Genomic DNA, 24,029 nt, shown 5'->3' with positions numbered 1-24,029 from the left:
AATGTATTTGATACTAAATTTTACTCGAAAACGATCCTAATGTTTTATATTTTATGAGAATAAAATACACAATTTACCTGCACACCCCCCGGTGGAGCAAATGTAACTTCCACAAACACTCCCTTGCCTGCGTTGACATTCCTGGATATGCCCTTTTAAGGAGAGAAAGACTACATCGTCCTTTGTGCGAGGAAAGCTTAAATCATCCCAGTGGGAAGAAAATGGGCGTTAATATCAACATCAGGAAATTAATATTTAGTATCATACTATTTTTTGCTTTTTTATCATTATTATTTGATATATCACGCCAGTCAGATGCAAATTATTAGATTATTCCCAACTGAGATGATACTTTTGTCAGGGACAATACTAGTCTAATTATTGCTTTTACTTTTATTGGTGTTGTTTTAATACACCAATAAAAGTAAAATACCTTCATATGCATCTCAGCCAGTAGCATGTGGCAGTATTTTATGGTGTTTTTTGTATTTATTCCTGTAAAGTGTTTGTATGGTGCTTTCTTAGCTATGTTTCCCTTTTATAAAAAGATTGTCATTTAAAATTTGGCCAAAAATAAAATGTTTGTGAAGAATGCACTATGGTGAAAAAAGAGGGTTTTTTTCAACTCCAGGTTTTCCGCTTAAACTTTTAACTTTCAAACATTAAAGGGTGCATTTTAAAAATCTAATAACTAATTTATGGTGGAGGGAGAGTCATGCATTTTTTTGCCAGTAACTCAGGGATTTGTAGCTTCAGGGAGAGTGAAAAAAAATGTAGTCACACCCCAGCCACTCCCTTCTTTCAAAATAAAGAGCCGTTCCCAAAACCAAAACAATAAAGTAATAAAGAAAAAGAAAAAGTAGACAGGATGGATAATAATAGATAGTGACTGCTCAGTGTGGGTCAGACAACAGTTGGTATCCCTCGGTCATTGCTGTAAAGGGAGGCTTAGAGCTGCAGGGCTTCAAAAGCGAGATTCAGAACTGTTGACTCACAGGTTAAAACAAGCCACATCTGTCTTTTTGTACAGTTGTCATATCACTTTCAAAGTTGATAACATGGTTGAACATGAGTCATTCATGTTGTCACCTAACAAGTTAGCAGTCTAGAGCTGTATAGTCTTAAAAGAAATCATGACTAGTTTTAATATTGGTTACAAAGGTAGCTGAATGATTGAAAATAAAGAAATGAATGATGAATTAATAAATAAATTAATGAATACATACATTTCTGGGTCTAATTAATTTGATTTCAAACTTTTTAAATGTAACCAAAGCACATTTCTCTGCAAATTTAAGCTTTTCCAGTTGATCTCATCAGTGGCTCAGTTAGGCATCCGAGGCTTTGGCCCTGAGTGTTTCATAAATAGCCCAGGGTCTAAATATGTATGATATACATTTGTTTCAAAAGATAGGAATAGGCCTAGATAATAAAAGAAAGCCTCAGATCTAATAATCTGTCATTTCATTCATACTTGTACTTGAATAAATTATCCTTCCACATCTCATCAATGTTAGCATAAATTGATATATTTAACTAATTCACCAACTCTAGTCAATGAATTTTCAATGACAGCATTTATAAAGTATTTCTGCTTTTTCTCAGTGCTAATTACTAAAAACTACTAACAGATTTAACATTGAATTCATTCATTTTTTAAAGGAAAATACAGTGCCAAAGTGCATTTAAAAAAGCATAAAAATAGAGCTTGTTCATCAAAAAATATTCCTGAGGAATCCCCTCAAGTCCAAGCTAAGCTCCCAATATCCTCAATTCCCAAAAAAGCCCCTGGATCTCATTGAATGTATTCATGGAAGCCCTGCTGGGTCAAATTTACATGGCACTGAAAGTTTTAACATATATTGTAGTGTGATATTAAACCACTAGAGTGCACTAGCTTCATATAAAACCTCACCTTAGCTCAGTTATATTAATATAACAGTTTCTTGAGGTAATTAATAGTGTGTCTTAGCATGTTACACAATCCTGTGTGAGAGCTTATTTAATTTGTTCATGTCTAGAACTGTTATCTTAAACATTCAAGTAGCTTCAGTGTGTGGGAGCCATACTAAGCAGAGTACAAAAATACCCATAATAGATCCCATGAGATGTCCATACTGTTGGAATTTCCTGGACAGCTGAACTCATGGCGCTAACATGTGATTCATTACAACTGAATTCATTTGGACAATTAACAAGTGGGAATGGACAAAATATTAGAAACTTCTTTTTATGCAATGCTGTATAATCCACCTCTATCTGCTCTGTGGCCTCAGAATGGTCAAATAGATGAATCAACACCTTTCTGAAGTGTCAACAAAACTGAATTGCATTAGATTATACAGATTTATTTATTGCAATAAACCATCCCAGCTGAAAGGTGATAAAATTCCCTACTGACAACCAACACTAAAGCTGATTTATGTGACACACGATACTCTTTAAATACCACAGGGTACAATGGGATGAAGTCATTAGGTGATTGTATTATCATCACGTTCCTGGGAAGATGTTCACTTTAGTTTTTCTATGAAACTGAAGAATTTCAAGGAAAACATTCTACTACATGATATGTGAGTGACAGTTGTTTTGTAATTGGGGTTTATTGTCAGATTAGATTCAATCCCAGTATGTGTGTGATAAAATCTACAGAAGGATTGTATGCTATTCTTCGACACTCAGTCATTCCCTAATCCTGGAGGTAACTGTAAGCCTATCCTTAGGTGTGACAGGATAAGACACAGGCTTAATGATGTAAATATAGCTGATATAATAGGCTATCATGTGAATATTGTTGTTACACAGCAACATGCTAAATGTCACTTTTACTTTCTATGAAAGGGTATATTTACACGGGCTAACTTCTTAAGAAGATAAAAGCTAATGGATTTAGAAAACATTTATTTACGATATGTAATTTATGTATAGAATGTGTCATAAAGGACCACTCTGCCTACAAAACGATCAATTGTATATGAATAACTCATCCCGTGTTACTTTGAATTTGTGAGGAAAACTTTTCTCGCTTTCCTTTATGGTGAATGAAGAATCCAAAAATAAAGTACATTAGCATGCATGGTCAATCATGTGTTTGAGCTCTGCTTGTGCACACCACTGAAATCTTGCCTTCCAGCTAATTCACTGTCAGAAAACGACAAGTATAGCTTGCCCAAATGGGCTTCTTGCCTGTGCGTAGGACTATAGTTGTGTTTTAAATATTACAGTTTTAGCAAAAATGCAAGTGGAAAGTACTGAGCATACGACTGGATAAATGAGACTTGGATTATACTGCATGAGTTGTGTGAGAGTTTGTAAAGAGATATTTTAACATTATTTTGTTGTTGTTAGACAAGGCCCCCATGACTTCAATTCATTGAGAATTTTCTTAGTTTTTCAATTCTTTGTTCACCATGGAGGTATGCAAGAAAAACAGAGTTTTATTCACAAATTCAGTGTAACATGAGGTGAGCCCTTAATATACAAATGATCATTTGGAGGTAAAGTTTTCCTTTAATGCTCAATAACGCAAAAAATAAAAGAGGCAACCTATCTACTGTATTAATAAAGATGTAGATAACAGGTCACTGAAACACATTTATTTCCTTTCTTGGCAAGAGTTAGACGAGAAAATGTTTGTCTGTATGCTAAATAGCTACTGCATGCTGGCTGTTAGCGTAGCTTAGCATAAAAACAGCTAGCCTAACACTGTCCAAAGGTAAAAGATCGAAATACAATGAATGAAAATAAACAATGATGCAAACTTAACTTTTGTGATGTTAGCATTAATTAGTGAGCAGATTTTGTTACCTTTACCTCTGTCTGTCAACAGGCTAGCTGTTTCCATTCTTTATGCTAAGCTAAGCTAAGCTAACCAGCAGCTACCTGTAGATTCATAATTATCATACAGACATGAGAGCGGTTTCAGTCTTTTCATCTAACTTCTGTAAAGAAAGTGAATTAGTGCAATAGACTCAGAGATTAAATGCACTTGAGCTACACACAAAAGGCTTAAGAGTAAACTTGACACTCTCACTTAATACTTGCAGTTTAAAGAGGTCATGTTGGCAGATAATTTAGTGGCTTGCGACATATTATATTACTCGTAGAACATATCCCGTATTCATTAGACAGAATTTAGTGTTATGACCTTTCTTAATATGGTGTATTGTTCTCCTGAGTGTTGATCTCTTTTAATGAGGTTATACTTCAGATCACTGCCATCAAATTTTAGGTATGTTGTCCTGCTGAATGTTGAATCATGTGAGGTAGCATGAGGGCCAAAAAAACGCAAAATGTTCAATACAAAAGCCTCAGAGGTGTTCATCAATGTGATATTTTTGTCATGGAAACCAGGTGTTTGTGTTGGAGTCAATCTCCAGAACAACATTCAAACATCTAGGGCGGCCAAATTACATCTGCCTGCCAAATGGCCTTCAGCAAACTTTATGTAAACAGAAGTCCTTTTTTTACAGGATAACTTTTAGAAATTCATGTTGTGAATCATACTGGCATTAGGGGTGCGTTTTTATCAACATCCTCTGAGTCTTTGATTTATTTTACCTTTTCTTTTGGTGGCTGTTCATGAGCAGAGGGGACAGGAGGGGACATCTGCGTTCTTCCTCAACTGAAAGTGACACAGAAAGAGAGAGTGATAAAGAGACAGTAACTGGCATTTGTTGTGTGTGAAGCAAGTAACAATAGCATAGCTAAAGTTAGTAACAGCTGAGAGTGCTGTGGTAAAAAAAGGACAAAAGCTGCTGGAGATTAACCTGTTCTGGCATGAGCTAAAAGCCAGCTAGATCTTCACATAAATAAAAACAAGAAAAGAAAAAGGGCCACTTGAGAAATTTGGAGATCACTGAGCCTTTAGGAAAAGTTTAGACTGTGAGGTACTTGTACTGTGGCATTGATTCAAAGTATGTGGGCTTTGTCATATTAATAACTACTGAACTATGATTTATTTCCTTATGCCTTACCAGATAACAAAAAAGCACACAAAATCAAAAACAGAAAATAAATACTGTACCTAAGTAATACCTACATTCACTAATTAATACACAAAGGCTTACTTTTTATACATGTATGAGATGGATATAGGAGGCAAAAATTCATTAAAAAAATAAAGATATGGCCAACAAAATACAAATATAAGTTTATGTTTACCTGCATATCAGGCAGTAATGCTCATTGGAAGAGACCTGCACCCATAAATATGTTGCCCTACGGGAGGTGACCGGCCCCCCACACCCTGTTCTCAGCTATATTTATCTCCACCCTCACCATAAAAGGCTGTGACTGCTGCTTGGGCACTCTGGCGAGGTCCAATATTATTTTTGTTGTGTGGAAACCGCAGCCCTGTGCGCACCTACCTGTAGGTTTGCTGGGATATCGAGCTTAAAGTGTGGCATTGGATCTTTTCCTTTAAAGCTTGGAGTTTGAGGGATTTTTGTTGGGGGTAAGTGGCAACAGTTATGAGTAGGGATAAGATGTGATAAGCCAGGTTGTGGTTGTTGCATATGTCTGTGTAAGCATGCTGAAAGTGCCTGGGTGCCCAAATCCTATATCATGTCTTGCTAGCTAATGTTGCAGGTTAGAATTTGCAATTTTATGATAGTTAAAAGTCTTTTCTCTGTTGTTTTCCTTTTTTGAAAAAGGAAATATTGTGCAGATTTGGCTAAAATGTTTGAATAAACTTTTATTGGCATCGTGGGCATTATATAATTTCTTCATAATATTATTTAATTGAGAGCTAGATTAACTGTCCATGTTCAACAACACAGAACATGTTGAAGTAAATGAAAGCATGGCCAGCCTGTTCATGCAGTCATGAATCGCTGATTTCAACAAGTCTGTCACATTTAAAATTCAGTGAAATCCATGATGGAGCTACAGTATGTAACAGTCAATCCACCTGCTCTTGAACACTAACTAACCGCACAGACAAACAGATAGGCAACAAGGAACTCGGAAACTCAGAAACTCGGGGCTTATACCGGGACCGGCCTGCAGCATGCCTGGATCTATACCATTCTACCAGAAGCACCATCGCCACTATGATCGTGGCTACAGGAGCAGGGAGACAGAGTCTATGCTGAGCCAATACCAGACCAGCAGCAGATATGCTGCTAGCAGCAGCTCCTCTGCCACCAGCGGGAGCAGGGGGTAAGCAGGAGGAGGATCATACCTTCATCAAGCCACTTTTCTGTTCTTACAGCACATCGCCAGAATACCAGAGGGCAATATACATATCTGCAAACCACGGATATGTTATATTTGTACGTTTTATATGTAGCGAATAGGATTAGATTCGCCATTTCTGTTTCCCTTCGGAAAAATTCGTCTTGGACCATAGGGAAACACAGGCAACATGACCACACAAGTGTAATCAAACTGTGATTAACATAAAGTATAACTCCCAGATCTGTACACTCCAAAAGTATTGCATGATGCCCTAAACCGAAGAGTTGCACATATGCCCCAACTAAAGTAATTGCACAAAAGTCCTACTACATGTCTAAAATTTACATTTCTTTACATTTCTGTTTTTAATTTTATGTTGCAACAAAACTGTGGTTAATGTGTGGTTAAGTTTAGGTACAAAACCACTCAGTTAGTTTTAGGAAAAGATCATGTTTTGGCTTAAAATACCCAGTTTGGTTGCCACAAACATGGCCAAAAATGTCCCAACTTCCGATAAAAACACCAGACTGGAACACAGCTGGAAATGTCTCAATGTGTCATTAAAAAACTGCTTGTTTTTTTTCACCACACAAAAGGCAGGAAATGTCCTGACCTCTCATTAAAAAATAACCAATTTGGTTACAACTAAACTGGAAATGTCCAGATGTTTCGTTAAAAAAATGTCTCAATGAAAATGTCTCAACATCATGTAAAAATACAGTGTTTTTCCACCACAAACACAGCTGGAAATGTCCTGATGTCTCATGAAAGCATTTGGTTTGGTCGCCAGAAACACGTCTGAAAAAGTCACGATGTCTTACAGTTGTTCGCTGCTTGATAGCAATTGAGCCTAGGTCTCACGCCATCTGTCATCCCCTTCCTTTCCTGATGAGGAACTCAGTTCATATACATGCAATTTGAACTATGTCACTTTAGAAATGTTGATATAACTGGTTTGCAGAAACGTACAATGCCAACATTTTAATCTGGCTACTGGACTGCTGCTTAACATCATCATCCGGCCCAACTGATCAAGTTCACCTCCATCATCCTTGTTGGATCATTTTCCTGTCACAGCTTTGGGATCATCTTTCCTGCTTTGCTGCCATAATGACACCAAAGTAACCATCATCTCTCCTTTGAGTTCACTTTGATCAACCCTCACACACACCTGAAGATCTTTGCTCCTCATAGTGGCTGAAAAAATGCTTTGGATCCTGCATGAAACTCTTTGCATGTAGCCTCAGAGATGCACTGTTTGTTTTTCTGCATGCACACAAACTCTTACCTGTAACACACATATTCCTTAATAAGTAAAATTATAATTGGAAATTATAGTTTTTTCTCTGCTCAGAGTGCAGCCTGTCGTAAGGAAACACTGTTATGTAAGGCCGAGTTATGGTGTATGGCATAGACTGAAATAGAGTCTTGACCTGTGCATACCATGTTGAAGGGAAAGTAACAAGTAACAATTTTGTCAGTCGATCTTTAAAACCTGACAACATATACAGTTCTCATCATTTCATGATGGAAGAATTGCTGTTTGTTAGTGGTCGTTTTTGTTGCCCTAGATTTTTGGGGTCTCTACTGAATACTTTAGTCAGTTGTCCAGTGTTTCTAATAGAGAATATGCATGGGTCAAGTTAGTTTTTGTCAGTGTTTGTGTCTGTTGTTACATGCTAGGGAAACAGATGACTAAAGTGGCTCTAATTAAAAAAATAAATAAATGTGGGTGAGAAGTTTGGTTTTATGGCTGGTTCTCCACACTGCGGATTGTCGATCACTAGACAGATAATGTTCTTTATTATTTTAGGATTAACAAAACACCCAGTTTATGGAGATCTTATATTTTACAGTGTCTGGCAGATCTTTAAATACACTGGCCTGGAGAGTGTGAACAGGTCAGAGGGCTTAGGTTTTACACCACCGGATCGTTGCCTTTACATACATGTGGCTGGGCAGCCCACCAGTCACCGAATCTGTGGAGGAGGGGATTATGATCTGATGATGATTTAACAGTCTGCGTGGTTGTGATAATGTTGTTATGGCACATTTATGTAGATTTGAATATTGGATTTGTTATAAGAAATAACAGTTAATGGATTCCAGTAATGAAACCAAAGCTCTACATATTATAATCCATTTTAATGGGAGTTGTTGCAGCCCTGATCCTGGACAGTCAAGAGAGTGTAAATGGTGAGAGCTAAAGGGACAGTGACCCAGATAGATACAGTAAAAATGGGGGCAGTTGCCCTGTAACCCTTCTTGCCCCCGCCTCCTTATCTCATATCCTAAGCACCCACCCCCAGCTCTCAGAGGGCTGCAGATAGTGTTGCCAGAGACAAACTGATGTCTGGCCTAAAATCCAAAATAATTTTTCTTCCATTGCTCCACTTGTAACCCCTTCCTTGAATGTATCCTAAGAAAGCATGTAGAGATAATTGTAGTATGAATGGATTGTATATAATGTATATTTGCAAGAGCTATGTGATTTGTTTAGGCTACAGTGTCAGAACATATCAGCTGTCCGTCTGATGACAGTAAGCCTCTGATGGCAACAGCTAATATTTCAAGGATTCCAGTGTAGCAACACTCTCACAACTAAACAACAGAAAAGGTCGTTTTGGAACACAAACACCGGCCTCCTGGGTGAAAGTCCTATGTTTATTTTGCTTGTTTACAGGCAGCTAAAGTCCGCTCAAGCATGAATGGTCAATCCTACTTAGACTACAAAAAAAAAACCCCAATGCTTCCAATACCAAAATGTCACACAGGCCAAGCAGCTAACTTCTGATTTAGGCCTTAGCTAACTTGAACAGGAATAAACGATTGAATTGTGCGACTTTCAAAATGTTATCAGACAAAGTGGATCAATTCCAAAAGTTAAACTTGTCATTTCACCGGTGTTGTGGTGCTCATAAAAATGCATCCACTGGTCTTCACATGTCTTTAACAATGTAAGTCTATGGGAAAATGTCTTTTTGGGCCACATAGCATCATGATAGGAATTGTAATTCCACTGGGGGTCTGGCGTACTCTCAGATTTTTGACTTTAGTATGTTTGTTACCATCATATTAGGTTGCAGTAAAAGTGTCGTTTGGGCCTTTATGATTACATCAGTGGTGCTCATATTGTCTTTTGCATCGGGTGTCTTTTGTTGATTGAGAAAATGTAATTATTCTTGAGGTGTAAAAATAATCAAAACTAAACCATCAACACCACTTTCCCACTGAACCTTCATCTACCACTCACCGACCCTGATCTTGGCTTCATTCCCATGTGTTAATGTTATATTATAAGTTGTCTGGCTGGGCGCCAGGCTGATGGTCTTCTGTATGTCCCAGACTTATAGTGTCCTCACATTCTGGGCTGGATGTGAGCAGACTGAGCCCTGCACCCAAGAGAGCCAAGCCAACTTACTTGGCTGTGGATAAAGAAAACCAAATCATCGGCTATGTAGTGCCTATCTTCAGGGGCAGGTAATAAACCTTTCATCGTGTAAAACTGGAACTTCAAGAATGTTTTGTACTTTAAGTTATTTCAGTTACTTACTCCTCACATCTATCCCTGGCTCTGCTCTAAAAACTCCTAGTGAAGACTTTGCTACAGGATTTTCCGATACAAAGCAAGCAAGGGTGAGGGACACTGCTACATACATGGCCCGCAGGGATTTGTTCACCAGCGGCCTGGAGATGGAGAGGTCAGAGCAGATCTCCAGGAGGGAGGCCATGCGCGAGTCAGCCAACCGCATCTCTAATAACAGAAGGGTCAGTGGGGGAATCCTACATGTAACTGTTTTGAGGTCACATAGGAAGTCATAACTTTTACAACAACCTGAATAAACTCTTTTTATTTTTACATCATAGAAAACCAGTGGCATAATTGTGACACTGATATACCAGTGTCCAGTTCAGAGCTCATCGATTGTTCTGATGTGTACATACCCATGACACTAAGGGCAAACAATTTTGCACTACTGCGTCACAGACTTGCTTTTCCTACTTGTGACATCAGAGTTGACTATTCTGTTTCATATGCAGCCTTCATTTGGAACTCATAAGATCATGGTTACAACACAGGAAGGGGTGTGCACAATGTGCTTGGCATTCAAGAGGTCAAGTCGTGAGAGCACCGCTGCTCGGCAATGGCAACATGTTCATCTGTCGGTGTCTAGAAGTCATTGAGGCTATCAATTTGGCGAGCTAGCGAGGGTGCCGTGCAATTGTTCTGACAGCCAAAAATTCCGAAGCCCTAACAGTCAGAAAAGTAGCCCAGAAACCCATTTATCCGACAGCCCGTTATCCCAAAAACAAGTGCCGATCTCTCCAAAGGTCCTTTTCTCCAAAATACAAAATCCCTGCAGTAAATTTAAGTTTCCCAGCAGTGTTTGAGCTACCAATCCCAGGTGGTTTTATTGACCCTTTAGAGCACTATCCAGTGGTGTTTTCCTAATGAGCCATCAAATCCGGGTGTTTTTCACAGACCCATCCTTTTTCTTTTTCAGTGACGTCTGTGCCAGAAATCTTTCGAGTGTTTTTATATTTCAGTCAATGCTTTACTGTATTATACGAACATGTTTTCTGGGCTGGGTTCTCCAACTCCAGGTCCTAGGTATTTTTGGAGAAATAGGACTTGGGGCATGGGCATCTGTTTTTGGGATAACAGGCTTTTGGAGAAATGGGCTTTCGGTCCAATATTTTTCAAACCAACAGGGCTTTGTTTTGGGCCATGGGCTATCCCCCGTACAGTGCACAGGTCACCTAATGCAGAAAATGGTATTGTGAGGAAAAAGACATCTTAAAAAATTACAAAGAACAACTCTGTAAAACTAAAATTACAATATATAAACTTAAGATCCACCAAAAAAATGAACTTCCATGGCCTCCGTCATTTCTTATAATGTCACTAAAAATTTCACAACCTCTGTGCTTTCAGAAAATTTCCACTTCTGAGGTCACAAAAACCACAAAAGGTCCACGGTTCCTTGTGTGAACAAAGTAAAAAAAAATATCCCATTTGAAGGCAGCAACAACATCATAGATTGTTTTTAGTTACTTGTGACATCAGTCAACCACTTTATTTCATATTGTCATGACATCTTTTCGTACTTGTGACAAAAAAATCCACTATTACACTTAATATTAGGCTACATAAAACAGTGATGTTATACGCATATTGTCGCATTACGGAGCATAACAAAGTACAGTGCTGCTTAGTGCAGCACCAAGTGTCTGTGGTTAAGTGGATGTTGCTACTATTTCTTACACAAGAAAGTTATTAATGTCCCTGTGTGATTATATGAAGTAGTACCCGGCCATTCATTGAGCATCATAAAAGCTACAGTGACCCCTCACTGTATTTAACTGTCTCCACTCTGCCAGAGAGCCTCGCTACTGGGTGACAAATTCCCCAGGAGATCGTGTTTCTTGAGACACAGGGAGGCAGTGTCCCAGTGGTGTTGTCATATTAAGTGTTGAGTTAGTGGATGCACAAGCAGACGAAGCCTCAACACCCTTAGCTATTCACAGGACATAATGAGAAACACACACTGCACACTCAAAATGTGTTACAGTTAAAAGTGCAAACATTTTGCATGTATAAAAAAAAAATCAATGATATGTTTGGGTTTCGCTCAGTTTATGTGCAAAAGCTTTGTTTTTGCTTTAGCAATGCATTGTGAATTTATGAAAGTTTTATATTTATTTGTATATATATTTATAAGTTACTGGTTGGCAAAAAAGAAACAACTGTTCTGACTGATTTAATGCTTAAAGGACTGTTTTGTTTGTAGATCCATGAACACGGGGAACACTTTAAGCGTATGAACGAAGACAGCCTGATGCACGCCCCGGAGTTTGTAATTAAACCACGCTCCCACACCGTGTGGGAGAAGCAGTGTGTGCGACTGCATTGCACTGTCAGCGGCTGGCCCGACCCACGGGTCGTCTGGTAGGTCATCGACAAACATCACCTATAACATAACCTTAAATCTTATCTTTCTGTCCTGTCAACATCCTGCATATTCCTTTGAGCTCCATGCCTTTTATTATTTTCCTCTTGATTCTGTTTCATCCTTTTCAAGTTCTTTATGTTTCCTCTGGTCTTTCTTCTGTCATGTTTTCTGTTTCCCATTAAAAGGTACAAAAACAATGTGGCAATTGACCCTCTTGCCAATGCTGGCAAGTATAAACTTGAGAGCAGATACAATGTGCACTCACTGGAGATCAACAGGTAGGTGTAGCTTCTCTTATCTGCTGTTCTGAAACTCTAAAAAAGCCACTGAAAGCTCTTGTGCCATAGTTTAACCCTTTGAAATCTGGATCAGCATCAGTTTTCTTGTGCTGTGTTCAGATGCCTTTCACAAGGATTTTAACCCTTTGAAACCTTAGGCAATGATGAACTTGGCAAGAAATGTCCCACAAATTGCAAGAAATTGGTAAAAGGTCACAAGAAAATTACCTGAAAATAGTTTCTAAAAAGTTACTAAAAAATTCTGACAAAAATGGGAAGAAATTCCAGTAAATTATAAGTATTATAATGTAACAGTTAAAATTATATCATAGAAACACAGATTTTCTTTTACATTTTTTGTGTCATTTCAATTTTTTTTATTTTTTTGTCCTATTTTCAGGTAATATGCTTATAACTTTTTTTCATTTGCAACTTTTTTTTCTGATTTGTCTCTTCAAGTTGTCTCTGCCTAACTTGCCACTGTGAGCCAAAGAAGAGCCTCACTATTTCCCACTGAACTTGTCTAAACATAGCTAAGAACATTTGACCATTTTAACAAGCTGCCAAAACGCACAAGGAAGAACATATGAGATTACCTCCATCACATTATAGTACAATATGTTGGCTGTACATAACAGATACTTTCATGTACAGAGCCACACCACCTGGTGCTCATGACATCACCACTGGTGTCTATTTATTGCTGAGTATTCCTGGCCAAGAGTTATGGAACGCTTTACAGTCGGGTCTCACATACTTGGTATTATTTACATGGTTGAGAGGGCCGAGGTTGAGGTGGGGGAAGGGCACTATACACACTAATCCTTAAGAGAGAGAGAATGTGCGTATCATGGACATTGATCAGCTGATGCTCTCCTCTTTCAGATGTGATTTTGATGACACGGCGCAGTATCGCGTCTCTGCCATGAACTCCCAGGGAGAGCTGTCGGCATTTGCCTCTGTCGTTGTTAAGAGTAGGTTTCCTCAAGTCTTAAAACCATTACAAACACCGGTGCTCTTGACACAAACAAAATGATTTCACATGATCACAAATTTACTCTGAATCCCTTAAAAAAGAGTACCATCAGTGTGTAAAGTCTCCAATAGTTTTAAAGGTTTTCTTGATACCCAAATGTAAAAAGTTGTAATAATTACTGTCTTATAAATATGTGAAACATGGTACAAGTAAAGTTGTATGATTTTGACATTTTGTAAATATAATACAGCTAACACTACATATGTGCTGCTATTCTCCAAAGGGTTCAAAGGTGAAGTTGACGAGTTCCTGCCATCACCCAGACGTAAGTGTGGATTTGTATTTTAATATTTAATTGTATGTTGTATTGTGGAATTAAAGCTGAATTGATTCAATTATGGCCATCAGGTGGCAAAAAAAGATGACATATTTTCATCTTATTAAGTTATAACATGTAATGTGTTGGTAAATAGTTTCTTATTTACACATCCAGCAGATGCTGAGCAACATGCACAGTTATAGGGTAAAGTACACTTTTAACCTATTAGATGTAAATATATCATAATGTGACGTAAGTACATCACATATTACATTATAGTTAATATATGTAACATTAAAACATGGTCCAAAAACAGCGGTCTTCTGGATGAAAGCCCTGTGCTTGTTTGACCTGTCCATTTCCACAACACTGCTCCTTACGTAGACTCTGTTACGCTATATTACCTGTGCAGCTATAACAATAACCATCATCACTGAACCAGGGAATTTGTGTGTCAATCACAACAAAAAAATTGAGTACACTTTCCATGGGCATTATTTCCATGGTGTTGACACATAATGTGTTAAAATTATTTGCCGACACCACGAAATGCGGAGTTAAGAGGTTTTAGTTATTTCATGTATTTCTTCACTAGCAACCTAGTGAATATAAGTCCAGAATTTACTCTCCTTGTAACTCATTTTTGGTCTCCACCAGCTCTTTAGAAAAACATTAGGGTGCTTAGCTACAAGATGTTCGATTCTCTTTGTAAGCTAGCAGCTAACTTTGCCTGTCTGCTATTTAGTGCTGTGCACATGCTGTGCACAAGCTGTATTTGAGGCTATTTGCTGAAAACATCTGCCTTCTGCTGCTGAGAAAAGGTTAATGAGACAGAATATCTATATATATATATTTTCTGTCCTTAAAACCAAAACAATGAGCTTAGAGAGGCTAAAAAGCTGCACTGAAAATAATAGTAAATAATTGACGAATTAAATGTAATCAGTTCTTAGTCTTCTCAGTGTTAAAACAATGCAGCTTTAATGTTATCGTTATGCATTTATTGGTCATTCTCTATAAATAAATTTTATTAACATTAATCGTGCTGGTTTATGGCTAACTGCTCACACATGACTGACCTGTGCTGATGGGTGGGATGGTTTGGGTTTGGGGCTTTGAAGAGGGGTGGGTGCTACTGCACTAACTGCTTTTCTGTTTCCTTGATGCTGCGGCGGCAATGCAGGGGCCAGTGCTGAAGGTAACAGGGTCACGGGAATCTGGTTTGAAAATGTTTTGGTGAACTTGATGTTTCCACGGATGCGTCCATGCATGACCACTCTTGTCTGTGTGGATATTTAGAGCTCACTGTATTCTCCTGAAATAGTTCCATCTGGAAAAATCTGAAGATTTTTCAGCATTTTTGGGTTGACAACAATATTGCAAGTGTGCAACGTTGTCAGTTTATGTTCTCATTGTGCAGAAGGAATGTGCTGTGAGAGGACGCATCTGCTTTAAAAAGGAGTGCATTTTATTGCTATAATTTAGAGAACGTTGGAAGTAGCCTAGAATATATTGATAACGATACAAAGCAGCTATTTTATAGATTATGACGCTATATGTAATGCTACATATTGCACAAATAACTATATAAACGATCACAATATCCTAATTGTATTTTCATCAAATTCAACCATTGAAATCACTGAATATTTAGTGTTTTATCGTCATTTACAGGATTTTCACGTCTCTGTTGTGTCTGTGTGTTAAATGCATGATAACGAGTTTCCACATTTCCTGTCAGTTCTTTTTGTGAGCACTGTACTGCAGTTTCAGTTTCAGAAAGTTTGTTTTTCTGTGAATCTGATCGTTGATGTGATAATCTTGTGTCTTTTTCACAGTGCAGTGTTTTGTTCCTCCACTTGGCTTCTTTTCCAAAACTAATCCAGGTCGAGCTCTGACTCTGCTGTCTCATACTTTGTGTCTAGATGGCCCAGTTTCTGAGTATGGCATCAACTTCCAGACTCACATTGTCGATAACTTTGGTGTGTCGTTTGGAAGAGAGGGTGAGACCATGAGTCTGGGATGTACGGTCATCATTTACCCCGCCCTGCACCGCTACCAGCCAGAGATCCAGTGGTACAGAGATGGTAAGCTGATGACTGAATCATATATATTATGTATGTTATTAGATTCTGAAAACTGATGCATCTAAGTGTACATCAATTTAAGGCTGCAGCTGATGAAGTTGGGGATTATTTATATTAAATGGCTTGGTTGTGAAAATACTGAGATAAAGAACCTCAAAACAGTACTTTTATTTTGATCTGACAACATGCATTACTTTGATAGGGACGCGCATATTTAAAAAGTATGACATGAGGAAAGTTTTTTTATATAAACAGAAATTTTCTGTGCATGTCTCTGCATGGTGTATCACTTTATAAATAAGGGGTACGTGTTAGTGATGCAAGTTACTCAGCCACAATCCATCATTTTTTTCAGATGTTCTGCTGACTCCTTCTAAATGGTACCAAATGCACTGGAGTGGAGATCGAGCCACGTTGACGCTCGCACACCTCAACAAAGAGGACGAGGGGCTCTACACCCTGCGTGTCACAACCAAGTCTGGATATGAAACCTACTCGGCCTACGTCTTTGTCAGAGGTGGGTACACCTTAACATCTTATCAAAAAGTTAGATGACTCTCAGTTGCTCACTATATGAGGGATTATAATCTAATTTGTGTAGCTGCTGCTGCTGTATGTAAAATATTTCATTTGGGATATTAGAGTCACAAATCAGCCACTACTTGCTGAATAACATGTCTTCATCTTGCTCTAACATTGCCTTCAAGTCTGAGACTCCTTCAGAGGACTTGAAGCTCTGACTCTGACTCATTCATGGTCATGTTGACCACTATTCAAACACCAACACATCAGTAAACAATCCAATTTGTTTTGTATGCTATCATGTAGCAGATACACTGAAACCTTACATTCAAAAAATGCTGTGGTTAATGTGAGGCACAAGATGCACTTGGGTCTGATTCAGAAAAGATCATGATTTGACATAAAATACCTGGTTTTAACAGCTGGAAACGCAGTGATGGCTTAGTAATAAACAACCACTCTTCGTTGCACTATCTAAGCAGGAAACACAATGTTTAAGTGAAAAACAACTGCTTTCCTGTCCCTGGTGGAAACACAGTAACAGCTCGTGAAAATAAAATCATCTTAGGTGGTTTAAAAACTTGCGATTACTCACTAAAAAACAGTTTTGTGGTCTGCAGCTTGGCAGGCATCTCACCTACGTGTCACATCCACCATCTCCTCCAACTCATGATGATAAATTTAGCTAATACACTGCGTCACTTTAGAAATGTTGATATGATACATATGAAATGTACAAATGTAACATATCTGTGGTTCACAGAAGCGTAAAATGCCAACATTTTCTCCATGTGACTGGGATGGTTCCAAAACCTCACTTCATGTACATTAAGAAAAAGTTCTCCAGCCATTAATTCTAAAATATGCTTCTCTGTGTATTTAAGATGTTTCCTGACAAATATTTTCATTAACAGTCCAGTCAACACGAGTTAAATGCAATGTCCCCACAGCTTTGTTTTTATTAAGTATGTCATTAGCTTAAAGTCAAAGTAACACGAGCACGTCCTCTAGCACGGGATGACAACTTCCCATCTAATTGTCTAAGTGTTTGAATGAGTGACTGGTTTTAAATAGGATATCGCTAATAGAGACAACACTGCCAGGCATCTGACTGTTTGAATACAGTGGAAAAAAGTGGTCAGTGAAGCTTTCTGCCTTCAGAGACAATCTGACCTTTAAGGTTGTGGCTTCTCCACATGTTGAGTATGACCATGCTAGAAAATAGACCCTGTTGTTGACTTTGTTAAAGCTCAGGGTCGCCCACTAAAGAGCTCAGGTAAAGTCGCCATAACAAAACGCTATATGAGCCTGGCTGCGGTCAGGCTATTTTCAGAGAGCTCAGCTGTGGAATGAGTCTGGCTGTGACACAGTAGATACTGAAAATATCTGCTTCAAGGAGAAACAATAGGCTGCCCAGTTTCCTTACAGCTCTCAGGTTATAATTATCTCCTCCCTCAGTATGGTTTTATAATGGGCAGATCATGATAAAATTCCTCTAATACAAGAATTATTCTTCCCTCACAATTGTTTGAATATTAGTTACTCAATTCATTTTATGTTGAATTTGTGAAGAAAACTTTTTTTTGTATACCTCCACAGTGAATGAAGAATCCAAAAATGGAGAAAATTCTTGATAAATTGAAGTCACTGGGGGCCGCGTTTAACAACAGCAAGACTTAATAAAAATATAAAACTCTCACACAAGCCATGCAGTATAATCTAAGTCACACTAATCTAGTTGTACGCTCAGTATTTTCCAAGCAGACAGCTCTCTCCAACATGTTTTTGTATGATTTTGCTGAATCCAAATTAATCATTCAAACCACCAAAGTCACACAATAACACAAACCGTACCGAGCGTATGTCTGGATAGTTGGAGTTGGATTATACTGCAAGAGCTGTGTGAGAATTTGTAATTTTTGATGCAGTTTTGCAATTGTTTAACGCAACAATTCATCAAGAATTTCCTCACTTTTTGGATTCTTTGTTTACCATGGGATAAAAAACAGTTTTCTTTACAAATTCAATGTTAAGTTTTCGAAGTACAAATGGCCATTTAGTGGGTAAGGTATTTATTTTACCTCAACAAAATTCCTCTACTGTAATTTTTTGATCTATTACATTTTTAAAAAAGTCTAATTTTGTTAATGGCTTATGGTTGTACAAAACAGGCATCATGATGTACATTTACACCCAGTTAATAAATCACATGCTGATACTTAATGATGCAACATTTAGTTGGCCTGGTTTACCCCTTGTGTTTCTTTAAGAGTCACCTCTCTTATCCCCTTTCACTGCGGGGCGGTCATCTGCTAATTCTGTCCTCCTGCAGCTGATTGCTCTCAGCTTGTGTTTGACTCTGAGGACCAGAAACATTCCTGGCATCAATCCCTGCAGCTACCCACTTCAGCACAAGACACAGCTCACTTTAATACCACCAGCTAGAATCAATTCATTATCGTCACATCTTTAGCTAAAGGGTAAATAAACATGACTTGTTCAGAGTGTGTAAGACAAAGAGAGTTTGCTTACCTGATGGTGTCACTGTTTGTGTCAGATGCTGATGCTGAGGTTGAAGGAGCTCCCGGTGCCCCTCTGGATGTCCGCTGCCTGGACGCCAACAAGGATTACATTATTGTCACCTGGAAGCAGCCAGCTATTGATGGTGGAGACTCCATCTTGGGCTACTTTGTGGACAGGTCAGTCGATATGTTGTTGCACCGTCAGACATCAAGCAGTGTTCATCTGGATAGAAGAGGAATGGGATAATCACATCTTAAAAGTAATGGTCTGTGACATTTTTCTGCTATCTGTTGATGATATGTACACTCCATAATAAGTGCATTTTTTTTAAAAAAAAAGGACACATGAAGCAGCTTCAGTGGTTCATCTTAATCAATAAATAGTTTCAAAGTAATTAAAGTACACAAAAGAAAGATATCACTGACTGATATTTTTTAAATCAACCAGCTGAACTACATATATTCTTAATTCTCAATTTTTTTATAATACATATTATAATATCTGTCCAGATGTGAGGTTGGAACCAACCACTGGATCCAGTGCAATGACACTCCAGTTAAGTTTGCCCGTTTCCCCGTCACCGGCCTGGTGGAGGGTCGCTCCTACATGTTCCGTGTGCGCGCAGTCAACAAGAGCGGCATGAGCCGCCCGTCCAGAGTCTCTGAGCCGGTGGCTGCCATGGACCCAGCTGACCGCGCTCGCATGAGAGGTATTACAGCATTTACTGCATCTCTGGTCAAATACAGCCTGTCAGTCTACTATTACATATACTATAATAGTACTATAAGAGATAGGGTAACATAATTGTTGACTGATGAATTAATATCTGCAGGCACCAGCTCAATAAAATCAAGAGATGAAACGGTATTATTTTACAGATTTTTGAACGGTTTAAGAAAGTCATTTAAATTAAGCATTTTCCTCTTTCTTTCTTTCTTTTCATTTTTTATGTTTTAGAGGCTTTTCCACAAAGATTAATGTCTGTTAAGAAACACAGTTTACGATAAAAAAAAATTGAACAGTTAAAAAATTGTGCAACATACAGAAAACCTGAAAATCACATCTTACCTTTTCATGATCATCTCCTTGCTGTCAGGTACCTCTGCTCCCTGGACCGGCCAGATCATCGTCACGGAGGAGGAGCCTGCAGGTAGGATATTAAAATATAAAAACCATCTAAGACAATAGTCAAATCTACAACACCTGGTGATATGAAGGCCATTTTCCTGCTGCATAGCTGATGTGTTCAGGGACCAGTGTTGTGCACGTTTGCACTTCACTGGAGCTTGCTTAAAGTCTAGTTTATTTTCATAGTTCACAATTTGAATTTTGAAGTTCACAGTGCCAAAAATTGAACAAGTTCACTTTCTTGTGTTCATTAAAAAAAAAAAGTCTTGTGACCATCATTAACTTCCTGACATTTCCCAAGATTGTTCGTAAACATCCTTCAAACATCCATAAATGAACTGGCTTCGGCAATACTGGTCTAAGCTGCCAGTAGCACTACCCAACAGGAAGGAAACGCAGTTTGACGGGGGAACAGACTTTAATTCCACACCGCTGTTGTGTCAGCATGTTAGCTTCTGTAAATCTTTTCATATGCTGCAAACTGATGCGTTCACTTCACCATTTATCAAAAATACGGGCATTTTCAATTCAACAGTGTTCTGTGTATGAATTGCTGAAAGGTTATTATATTCATGTGGAGTAACTTCTATGTTTTCTATCTCATATTATTTTTTTATGTTTTACCATTAAGCACATTGTGTTCATTTGTGTATGAAAAGAGCCGTGCAAATGATATTGACTTGACTTTTAGGGACGAGGGATCTAATTCTGTGTGTGTTGACCATCAGAGGGTATTGTTCCTGGCCGACCTCTTGAGCTGCAGGTGACTGAGGCAACCAAGAACTATGTGGTGCTGAGCTGGAAGCCCCCAGCAGGGAAAGGCCTTGAGGGTGTCATGTACTATGTAGAAAAGGTAAATTAGCCACCAACATTTTCTAACATGTTGAACTATAAAAAATCGGCACTAATACCTTGCGTCCATGTTTGTCAGTGTGTCTCGGGCACAGACAGCTGGCAGAGGGTGAACACAGAGATCCCAGTTAAGTCTCCTCGCTTTGCGCTGTTTGATCTCGCTGAGGGAAAATCCTACAGCTTCCGTGTCCGCTGCTGCAACTCTGCCGGTGTTGGCGAGCCATCTGACCCAACTGAGGCCACCACTGTTGGAGACAAGCTCGGTCAGAAAAAACACACATACATGCATCATAATAACAGCAGCAGTGTCACACTCAGTTAAAAAAATGTGAAATGCTCTGGTCCACAGATATCCCATCTGCCCCAAGCAAAGTTGTCCCCACCAGAAACACAGACACATCAGTCGTTGTGTCTTGGGAAGCGTCCAAGGAAGCTAAAGAGTTGGTTGGGTACTACATCGAGGGGAGCATCGTGGGCAGCAGCGTGTGGGAGCCATGCAACAACAAACCTGTGAATGCTACCAGGTAAAATGACTCCTCTTTCTTTATGAGGTCTATACAGTCGAGCTGTTTTATATTCATGATTGCCACCATCACCTTTGATCAAACACATGTGCAGGTTCATCTGCCATGGTCTGATGACGGGAGAGAAGTACATCTTCAGGGTGAGGGCAGTGAACGCAGCAGGGCTCAGCCAGTTCTCCCCCGAGTCTGAGCCTGTAGAGGTGAAGGCAGCTATAGGTAAGTAAAATAAAGGTTTTAATCTCAGTACAAGAAGCTAATGCAATCAGAGTCAGAGGATACTGAAAATTATAGTGATATATTATCCTGTTGTTTGTGTGACTTAAAGGAAAAATCCACAGTAATAAAAAGTCCCTTTAAATTATTATCATTATTTTTTTAAAGGCGGTTGGTGTTGTGGCTTGCTTTTCATTTTAGGTATATTTTATAATTTGTATCCATGGCTTAACACAAAAAATATGTTAGGAAATCTCTTTATAAGAAAATTCACAAGGTAAAGGTCTGAAAAATGAATGGCTTCTTTCTTATGGAATGGCATTTTAGTCAATGTCAATCAATCAATCAATCAATCAATCAATCAATCAATCAATCAATCAATCAGCCATTTTAGCTATAAAATAAATAAAATAATTGATTAGGCAATATATATAAAAAATAAGTTTAAATGTAAATACATTTTTAAATGGTTGCTATTTTTTTAATGACATATTTTAAAACTTTTATGTTGAAATTCCTTATTCATTCATGTTAGGGAAAGAGTTTTTTGGTTTTTTTTACTTTTAACTTTATTTCTTGCTTTTATTTTTCAATATGAAATGATGTCGTCTCTTCAGACATGTCTCTAGTTTGTACATCATCAGCATCTACACTCCCACACTCTCCACTGTGGTTCCACCCTGTCACTCTGTCACGTTATTCTGCACCTACCTTGATCCTCCACCCTCCCTGCTCCTCCTCCTCCTCCCTGCACAGCCTGAGTCGGGGTCAGGACTTGTAGACTTCCTCTATTTTGGGTCAGTACGATCCAATTCAGTGGTTGTTGCAAACCAGCCCAATGTCACACACCACCACCCCCCATTTTCCCCACCTTTTCCCGGGCACAAGGCGTGTCGGCAACCCCACACGTTGCTGAAGGTACTGACACACACACCTCTCCCAACCCACCGGTACCCTTAAACTTAAAACGTTTCTCCGTGTTAACCTCTCTCTTAGCAGCTAACCTGGCAGTGGCATTGTTCTGTTCAGTAGTTGAATTATAGGCTCAGACACAGCTATTTGGTTTCAGCCAGATCTGGCAACACTGTACACACCCAAGGCCTGGATGACATGGCTGACATCACATGGTATTTTTCCAGTAATGATTTATATTACAATTTGGCAAATGTCTGCAAAATTACATAAAGTAATCAAACTTTTTTACTCCTTTACATCAGAAAAAAATCTTTAAATGAATAAAACATGATCTCCAATAACTCAATTTATACCTCATTTAAAGTCAATAAAAGTCTATATTGAATTTAAGCACAAACAGACCAATCCTGCGGCCTTGATAATTGTCGTAGAAGCTCTCTCTGATCTCCTGCATGTGTTCCCTAAAGTCTCTCTGCATTTTAATCAACATAACTTTCAGCCTTTGGATGCCACTCATTCACTGGCCAGCTTTGTTCTGAGCGGCATGCTCTGTTTTCCTTTATGAAACACACTCATGTACATATAGTACACAGTTAGTAAAAATGCCACAGTATTTCTCTGCAGACAGAGATTAGAATGGACAGTAAACTTAAGGGACCTATTATGCTTATTTTTTCTGTAATATGCACAATGTTACAATATCAGATGTTCATATTAAACCTTGCCAAAGTTTCAAATAATGAGGTAAACGTATGTACAGTTGTCAGTGATCTCCGCATCAAAAAGCAACTTTTTAATAGCAGTATGATATGCACGTGGCGGCAGCAATTTATGATGCAGCGGGAAACAACCCAAGTCATCAAATACTGCTGCTTTATCAGTAAATGTCGGCGTTAGAAGGGACTTAAAAAGCTTAAACACTAAAACAGAGCCTTTCAGAAAGAGGGTGAATACAGGTGTTCCAGTTCAGGTAGTGTTAAGAAAATAAAGTGAACATTTAAGCATGTAAACATAATTTAATAAAGATGGAAAATACACATCTGAGAATTAACATAAGAGGTCCCCTTTAACACTGAAGAAAAGATCACACTCCTTTAGATTAAAGAAATCATTCTGTATAAACACATTACTTCATCTTTGGCGTGGAAATTTAGGAGATGATGAAATACGCTGGCATTATTACTAAGGTACAGTGTTTTTTCATAGAGGGTTGTTGCAAAGCCTGCACACTCACAGTCATTGGATGCATGCTTTCATAGTCACTCACCTCTTCACACAGATGTCACTCGTTGGTCATCTTGTCTTCATTTTTCACTCCCTGTCAGATGAAGACATTTTATTCTGTTAGTTAGGCTGATGTACTGTTTCTGTTTCTTCTTTTTGCTCTCTGGATGTTGTGTGACTTATGAATGATCTTTTGCCTATTTCTTTTTTTAAAAGCCTCTTCTGCTTTTCTCTGCTAACTCCTGTAGGGGGCGGCATCCCTCATGGTGTGTTACCGGAGATGGGGCCGGGGGGTAACGCGGGCCAACTAACCGAGCACAGGCCACGCTGGACG

General features: G+C 38.6%; 1 protein-coding gene across 5 annotated transcripts in view; it reads left to right on the top strand.

Moving 5' to 3' along the window:
* The first annotated feature begins 5,297 nt into the window (after window positions 1–5,297).
* myom1b (myomesin 1b) overlaps window positions 5,298–24,029 on the top strand; it is a 33,921-nt gene continuing 15,189 nt past the window's right edge. For 3 of the 5 annotated variants that reach the window (XM_042510572.2, XM_088072219.1, XM_088072221.1), the window contains exons 1-18: window positions 5,302–5,455; window positions 5,941–6,162; window positions 9,526–9,660; window positions 9,774–9,948; window positions 11,973–12,130; window positions 12,320–12,412; window positions 13,298–13,386; window positions 13,672–13,713; window positions 15,633–15,794; window positions 16,150–16,311; window positions 18,874–19,015; window positions 19,349–19,548; window positions 19,936–19,989; window positions 20,696–20,820; window positions 20,899–21,082; window positions 21,169–21,343; window positions 21,438–21,559; window positions 23,944–23,961. In XM_042510572.2, the coding sequence (XP_042366506.2) occupies window positions 6,011–6,162; window positions 9,526–9,660; window positions 9,774–9,948; window positions 11,973–12,130; window positions 12,320–12,412; window positions 13,298–13,386; window positions 13,672–13,713; window positions 15,633–15,794; window positions 16,150–16,311; window positions 18,874–19,015; window positions 19,349–19,548; window positions 19,936–19,989; window positions 20,696–20,820; window positions 20,899–21,082; window positions 21,169–21,343; window positions 21,438–21,559; window positions 23,944–23,961 (2,188 nt within the window). In that variant the 5' untranslated portion in view covers window positions 5,302–5,455; window positions 5,941–6,010. Of the gene's footprint in view, window positions 5,456–5,940; window positions 6,163–9,525; window positions 9,661–9,773; window positions 9,949–11,972; window positions 12,131–12,319; window positions 12,413–13,297; window positions 13,387–13,671; window positions 13,714–15,632; window positions 15,795–16,149; window positions 16,312–18,873; window positions 19,016–19,348; window positions 19,549–19,935; window positions 19,990–20,695; window positions 20,821–20,898; window positions 21,083–21,168; window positions 21,344–21,437; window positions 21,560–23,943; window positions 23,962–24,029 lie in introns of all 5 variants that reach the window. The other 2 variants (XM_042510574.2, XM_088072220.1) reach the window with 2 other exon arrangements.

Source organism: Plectropomus leopardus, chromosome 21 (assembly GCF_026936395.1).
Source record: "Plectropomus leopardus strain MGB_pleo_1.0 chromosome 21, ASM2693639v1, whole genome shotgun sequence".
NCBI lineage: Eukaryota > Metazoa > Chordata > Actinopteri > Perciformes > Serranidae > Plectropomus > Plectropomus leopardus.
Note: the sequence above shows the minus strand (reverse complement) of the source record. Positions and strands in the feature narration are given on the sequence as shown.